The 8040-nt window shown below is 51.2% G+C and overlaps 1 protein-coding gene across 1 annotated transcript; it reads left to right on the forward strand.

The window, feature by feature from the left end:
• Nucleotides 1-5142: 5142 nt before the first annotated feature.
• LOC109153934 (uncharacterized protein K02A2.6-like) lies at nt 5143-6306 on the forward strand. The gene has a single exon (XM_019301825.1). It carries the CDS (start codon nt 5143-5145, stop codon nt 6304-6306), a length of 1164 nt encoding a protein of 387 aa, XP_019157370.1.
• Nucleotides 6307-8040: the final 1734 nt, after the last annotated feature.

The following is an 8040-nucleotide window of genomic DNA, read 5'->3' on the forward strand; positions in this document are numbered from 1 at the left end:
AACCTTATTTTTTTTTATCTAAAGTATTCCTACGCATTTGATCATTTATATATATATATATATATATATATATATATATATATATATATATATATATATATATATATATATATATATATATATATTGACAGGATAATAGGGCTGACACCCGACCCGGATCACAAATGGGCATTGACTCAGCATCACATGGGAACCCAACGGGCAGAACTCCAACGGTCAGGAATTCCAACAGGTGCCACTTTACTACCATTGAAGCCAGCATTGAAGTCCCCATTGATGAGAGAGAGTTAAAAGCTAGGCTCCCCATTTATATCCCATGTTGTTACCGTTAGGACTCTAAGTATAAATGGGGCTCCCCTCAGCTAGCAATGGACACACTGTACTTTCTATACTGAGAAAAGGCAATACAACTATTGTTACTTTCTTATAGCATTATTATATTATTATTACCGGTAACGTTATTACCGTCATTGGTGCTTTCATTGAGAGCCTGAGTCCAATACTCAAGCAGGTTGCAACACAACTCTTTTTCTCTTTCAATAGCAAGCTTGGAAGAATGGCGTCCCGCAGCTCCCACGGTTCTCGCAACGTGAACAATGGCAACGCCTCAGGTGACCTCCATGACCTACTCACCAACAATCGCGGAGGGGACCTCCGAGAACATCTCAACAACAGGAGGCCCGGGGACCTTCGAGATCAACTCAACAATGGAGGAGACCTTCGAGACCAACTCAACAATGGAGGAGACCTCCGAGATCAACCCCACGATGGGGGGGGGGGGGGGGGGGGGGGGGCGAACCAAGTCATGAGCCTCCAGGCAACCATTCAGCAAGCAGTGACGGCGGCGCTAAACCAAGTGGAGGTGGGACTGCAAGGACAAGTGCCCCCGCCGCGGCCTCGGGAAATAGAGGTAGAGTCCCCACGGAGAGTGGATGCCCAGGACGCAACCCGTGCCGCGAGGGACGCAGGGCGTCGCACTAGGACTGGGGCCCCGGGAGAGGGCACCCAAAGAAGCGGACCGGCCGGACGGCAACCTAGGCCCTCCCGCTCCGCCTTAGAATGGTTGGGACACGGGGCGCCCGCTCGGCAAAGGCCGAAATCGCGTGCCGAGGAGTCTTCCGCTAGAGGCCCTCGCCGACACGAGGAAAGAGAAGTGGAGAGATCGCCCATAGAAAGGATGGGCGAGTCTCGTGGGCCGGCCCCGCGCCGCCACGGTAATGAGTCGGCCCCGCGTCGACACTCGGAAGAGCGACGCTTCGACGAACCGGCCCCGCGTCGGCACTCGGCGGAGCGACGTGTGGATGAGCCGGTTCCGCGTCGGCACTCAGCGGGCGAACGACGCGTTGGTGAGCGGGTTCCACATCGACGCTTGGATGGACAAAACGTCGAGGAACCAGCTCCGCGTCGACATTCAGATGGACGACATGAACTAGCCCCATACATGGAGGAGCGGCAGCCGGCCCCGCACCGGCACCCTGATGAATCAGCCCTGGTCGAAAGGCTGCAGAGAAGGATCGAGGAGTTAGCAAGAAGGGTGGAGGCACGGGAGCAGTCGCCGGAACCCGAGGTACGAATGGCAGCACCGTTTTCCCCAAGCATCATGGACGTACCTCTGCCGAGGGACTTCAGGTTACCCGCCATCAAGGCATACACAGGAGCCATTGACCCACGTGTCCACATGACTAGGTACAAGGCTGCTATGGTGATGATTGGGGCAGGGGACGCCATCATGTGCCGAGCGTTCTTGTACACCCTGGATGGAACGGCCCAAGATTGGTTCAACACCATCCCAGACGGGTCGATCCAAAATTTTGGAGAGTTGTCCAAAAGCTTCCTGACATACTTCTCTGGTAGCATACAGCGTAAGAAACCATTCTCTCACCTGTGCGTAGTAAAGCAGGATAGAGGCGAAAGCCTCAAAGACTTCCTGATCAAGTGGAAAAAGGAAGTCAATAATGTCTATGACTTCGACTCCAAGGCGGCAATCCCTATATTCATCCATGCCTTGAGATCGAGGTACTTTCACAAGCAACTGAATGCCCACCACCCCCGTTCATACGAAGATTTGATGAGGACGGCTAGCCGCTATGCCGAAGCAGAGGACGTCGACAGGAAAAAGAAAGATGAGGAGGACGGCAGGAAAAACGGGAAACCTGGGAAAGCTGGTCCGTCCAGCCAGGCACCACGTTCGAACCACCCGGCCGCAGGGAAGGGCCGGGACCATGAACGGCCTCGCCAGGTTCCCCTGCGTAACCTAACTCCTCTTACCCATCCCGTCAGCGTCATCCTAAAACAGGTTGAGGAGATGGGAATAGTCGAGTTCCCACCGGAATGCATGAAAGTCTCCCCAAAAGGAGACCAAGCAAAGTACTGCAGGTTCCATAGGCAACCCGGGCACGACACGGACGAATGTAACGTGCTAAAGAGACAAATAGAAGAACTCATCCAGCAGGGCTACTTTCGGCATTTTGTCAAGCGATCCAAGCAGCAGCAACAGCCGCAACGCGACCCATCAAAAAATCCACCAAAAAATGTCTGGAGGAAGGAGGATGATAGCGAGAAGGAAACCGAGATGGCGCCCAGACGACAAAAGAAACACACCATACATTTCATCTATGGTGGACCAGCTGGCGGCGACACACCCACAGAGAGGAGGAAGTGGAGCAGGCAGCTGTACGTGGGAGAAGTGGTGAGTCTTCCCAAAGGGAAGAAGCAGAGGCGGGAGGCCATCACTTTCTCTGACGAGGACCTCCCCGAGGGCCCCTTACCCCATCGCGACGCACTAGTGATTAAGATGGACATTAATGATATGATCGTACATCGCATCTTGGTCGACACGGGAAGCTCGGTTAACGTGATGTACTACGACGCCTTCACCAAGTTGGGGCTACCTAGAGGCCAGCTCAAAGAGGTACGAACTCCATTGTTTGGGTTTACTGGGGATTCCGTGGAAACAGAAGGGTCGGTGACCCTGCCCGTGGAGATAGGCACGAGCCCCAACATTCGCAAGATGGACATGGAGTTCATCGTGGTAAGGCTCACTTGTGCGCACAACATCATACTGGGGAGGCCAGCACTAGAGGACCTCAAGGCCATAATATCAGTGGAACACTTGTGCATGAAGTTCCCCACTCCGAATGGGATAGGAGTCGTCAGAGGTGACCGACGGGCAGCCCGCAGTTGCTACGTGAAGGCATGCAAGAAGATTGGCAGCAAGGACTTACAGGTCCACACGATCGCGGAGAAAATTTTCAAAGAAGAAGAGGCCTGGCCCCGCGCCGAGCCCATGTCAGAGACGGAAGATATAGTTCTGGATCCCTCCAGACCAAACCGAGTGGTGAAGATCGGCACAGGCTTAAGCCCAGAGCTAAGGGCCCAAATAGTGGATGTAATTCGCCGTTCTCACGCGGTGTTCGCATGGGGGCCAGAGGACATGCCGGGCATAGATCGAAGGATCATAACCCACAAGCTCGCAGTCGACCCCAGCGGAAAACCAGTGCATCAGCGAAAAAGGTATATGTCGGCAGAACGAAGAGAGTTCGTGAAAAATGAGGTGACCGCATTTCTCAACGTAGGGCACATCAAGGAAATTTACTACCCACAGTGGCTGAGCAACGTAGTCTTAGCTCCCAAAGGATCGACATGGAGGATGTGCGTGGACTACACGGACCTCAATAGGGCATGCCCTATGGACCGTTTTCCACTACCCAATATAGATCAATTGGTGGATGAGACGGCAGGATGTGAACTCATGAGCTTCATGGACGCCTTCCGTGGGTATCATCAGATATCCATGCATGAGGAGGACGCAGAGAAGACCGCCTTCACCACTCCCGAGGGGATATTCTGCTACTTGGTCATGCCGTTCGGATTGAAGAATGCCGGGGCCACATACACTCGCATGGTGGCGAAGCTGTTCAAGTCAGTACTGGGACGAAACATGGAAGCATACGTGGACGACATGATCGTCAAAAGTCGCAAGGCCACTTCCCATGCCGAGGATCTCAGCGAGGTATTTTCCATTATGAAAAAATTTAATTTGCGCTTGAACCCAAAAAAATGCACCTTCGTCGTTGATGGGGGCAAATTTTTGGGCTTCATGGTCACCAGGAACGACATTGAGCCGAATCCAGAAAAAGTAAGGACTATCCTTGACATGGAGCCTCCGCGGTCCATAAAGGAAGTCCAGAGACTCAACGGGCGTCTGGCGGCCTTAGGCCGTTTTCTATCGAAATCGGCTGAACGTTCCCTCCCCTTCTTCCAAATCTTGAAAAAGAGCAAAGGGTTCGAGTGGACGCCGGACTGTCAGAAGGCCTTCGAAGAGTTAAAAAATACTTGTTGTCCCCGCCCCTGCTAGCAAAGCCAGAGGCAGGTGAAACCCTAATCCTATACTTGGGCGTATCACAGGGTGCGATCAGCTCCGTGCTGGTCAAAGAAGAAGGAGGGACTCAGCGTCCCATCTACTACGTAAGCAAAGCCCTTCACGACGCGGAGCTCCGGTACAGTGTGTTGGAGAAAACAGTATTTGCCATAGTCACTTCATCAAAAAGGTTAGCTCACTACTTCCAAGCTCACCCCATCCACGTACTTTCACATCAGCCGTTGGGAAGCTTCCTACGGAATACTAACAGCTCCGCCAGGATGGCACGGTGGGCCATGCACCTTAGTCAGTTTGACATAGATTTTAAACCGAGGCCCGCCATCAAAGGCCAAGCTCTTGCAGACTTTATAGTGGAGTGCATAGCTCGGGAAGTAACAGATCAAGTAGAAACTGAAGATGGAGGGTGGTGGACTTTGTCCACAGACGGCTCTTCCAACAGCAAAGGCTGCGGCGGCGGCGTGGTGCTCGTCACTCCGGAGGGATTCCGCGCCTACTATGCCATCCGATTCCACTTCAAGTTGTCTAACAATGAGGCGGAGTACGAGGCCCTCCTCAATGGACTGCGATTGGCGGCGGGATTACGAGCTGAAAAGGTCCGAATTCGATGCGACTCCAAGCTGGTTGTCAGCCAGGTGTCCGGGGAGTATGAAGCCAACGAAGGAAGCATGCAGAAATACAGAGACGCGGTGTTGAGAACCTTGCGCGAGTTTGAGGGATATGAGATACACTAGGTACCGAGAGAGCAGAACGCCGACGCCGACATGCTCTCAAAGCTAAGTACCGGAGTCCCCAGCCACATTAGGAAGATCGCTCGACTAGAAGACCTCGAGACTTCAAGTATCGACGTCTCGTTGGTCTTCCCTGTGCAGACTAGGGAGCCATGTTGGATTGATCATATCAAGCGATACAAGGCAGATGGCACCCTACCGCAAGACGAGGCAGACGCAAAGGTAACGAAGTTACGGGCACCTAGCTACGTTGTCTCGGGCGATAAGCTGTACAAACGCTCCTACAACGGCACTTTACTGAGGTGTCTATATCCAGATGAAGCGAAGTTGGTGATAAAAGAAGTCCACGAGGGAGTATGCTCCGCGCACCAAGGGGCGTACACCATTGCACGCCGCATCATGCTACAAGGGTATTTTTGGCCCAAAATGCTGAGGGATTGCGCCGAGTATACAAAGCGATGTCCCAAGTGCCAAGAATTCCAAGCACTGCCGGGTCGACCTGCGACGAACTACACCCCGGTAAGCACCGCGATTCCTTTTTCAAGATGGGGAATTGACCTGGTAGGGGCCCTTCCCATGGGGACTGGAAGCAGAAAGTACATGATCGTGGCCATTGACTATTTCACGAAATGGGTGGAGGCCGAGCCCTTAGCGAGCATCACTGCAGCAAGGTGCAAAAGGTTTGTCGAGAAAAACATCCTGTATCGTTTCGGTATCCCCCTCCAGGTAATCACAGACAATGGTCGTCAGTTCGAGGCACGAGAATTTTCAGAATTCTTAGCAGGATGGGGCGTTAAGCATAGCCGGGTAGCGGTATCTTATCCTCAGGCGAATGGGCAAGTGGAGAATGCAAATAGAACCATCCTCGACGGCCTCAAGAAAAAGCTAGAAGTAGCCGGCGGAGCATGGGTGGAGGAACTCGATGGCATCCTCTGGGCCTATCGCACGACACCAAGAAGGGCCACCGGAGAAACCCCGTTCGCACTCGCCTATGGATTTGAAGCTCGGGCCCCGGTGGAAGTAATCATACCTAGTAGAAGGGTGGAGGAATTCGAGTCAGAACAAAATGAACTCCACCAAAGGGTGGATCTAAACTTCTTGGATGAAAAGAGAGAGGCGGCATTCTGCAAGATGGAGAACTATGGTCGTCAACTAAAGTCCTACCACGACGCAAAAGTCCGACCCCATTACTTCTAAGTCGGCGACCATGTGCTGCGAAGAAGGGAAGCCAGCCAACCCCTTGAAGGGGGAAAATTCGCAAAAAAGTGGGAGGGGCCTTACGTCGTGGAGGAAGTCGTTCGTCCAGGGACATACAAGTTAAGAATTACAGGGGGAAGAATGATCGATCGTGTAACACCCCGTGTTACGACCCCTAAGATCAATTAAATCATTTAATCAATTACCCAAAAGAAAGAATTAAATCACAATAATTAATTAGGAAGCCCACCATAGTCCACAGGCCTTATCCCTAAACCCAATCCCTAGTCCCAAAAGAAATAGAATTTGCAAGCCCATAATATTAGTTCCTAACTAGGACTCCTAAATATATAAATAGGGGACTTAAGAGGCACCTAGAAACCCCCACCACAAGAATAAACGCCCACCACCCCAAAGAGCTCCAAGAATCCCCCTAGAAGAAATCAAGAAAGCAAGAAAGCTTAAAGAAAGACCCTTCATAGCCAAGGAATTAATTAAGGCTAAGAGGTAACCCATGTCTCAACAAAACCTATTTTCATAGTTATGATTCCCCCCTAGGGTTTCCCCATATTATTGTGTATTAATGACTTGTGATGATTATTATCAATGATTGATGTGATGATCCCATGGGGGATCTGGATAATCTTGATGTTGGGAGATTCTTGATAATTATGATGTTCTTGATGATTATATGGAGTTCTTGATGATTGTGTGTTGTTATTGATAAATTGTATGATACCCTTGATGCTTATGTGTTATTCTCACCGAATCTTGCAATTAGAAGGCGTATCGTGTTCCTGTTGTTATAAAAGTGATTAGAACCCTAGGTCGTATCGTATGGTGTTATTCTTGGGTTATCGGGTGGGGAAATCACATGTTTGGGTGTTGATTATGTTTAGAAAAGCATGATAGGTTATGTGCCGTTCGTTTCTCGTATTTGATCCGTTAATTGTCTACGTGTTGTCATTGATTGCGTTGCAAAGTGTCTAAGCATGGTTTCGGGTTCCACAATGGTTCTCGGGGCGAATTTGTGTGATAAGAGTCAGTGGGGGGTAGGTGGGGGGTAGGGGACCCGCCACCTACCCACGGCCGAAAATTGTATCTCTGGCAGCGGGCAGCCGGCGGGCGGGCAGCTACCCGCCGGCGACCCGCTGCCCGGAACAGTGTTACCGGCGGGTGGCCCCCCACCCACCGACTACCCGCTGGAATCTTTCCCATCTTGGGTTCCCGGCTTCCCCGTTTGATGTTTCCCCCGTTCCCCGTGGTGTCTCAACGGACTCCGTGTATCGTGCCTATGTCTAGTTTGATGTTTCGGGTACCGTTCGTAGGTTTATGAGTCTATTATATTGCGTGCTAGTCGAATTGGTATCCCGTTGACCTAGGTGGAAGAAGTATGAACTCCTTAGGACTATTCTTAGTATATGATGGATCACGCATAGGTTTTGTTATACGTTTTCTCCCCCTTCCCAATGTGTTAATGTGGGCTGCATGTACTTGCTACGTGTTATGTGTGCATGTAACCCCGAGTTGGTTAAGATCAATCGGGCTATACGGGCAGTCGGGTGGGCTGAGAACCATACCGGATGTTAACCAGGCTGGTAGAGACCGGTCAGGTATATAAATATTATATAGGACTAAGTTCCACTATACGGGCAGTCGGATGGGCTGAGAACCATACCGGCTGTTAACCAGGCCGGTAGAGACCGGTTAGGTATATAAATATTATATAGGACA

Source organism: Ipomoea nil, unplaced genomic scaffold, assembly GCF_001879475.1.
Source record: "Ipomoea nil cultivar Tokyo-kokei standard unplaced genomic scaffold, Asagao_1.1 scaffold2565, whole genome shotgun sequence".
NCBI classification, from domain to species: Eukaryota; Viridiplantae; Streptophyta; class Magnoliopsida; order Solanales; family Convolvulaceae; genus Ipomoea; species Ipomoea nil.

What these genes read in the sequence shown, in the direction of transcription:
- LOC109153934 (XM_019301825.1), top strand. Translation starts at nt 5,143, where the DNA reads ATGCTCTCAAAGCTAAGTACCGGAGTCCCCAGCCACATTAGGAAGATC.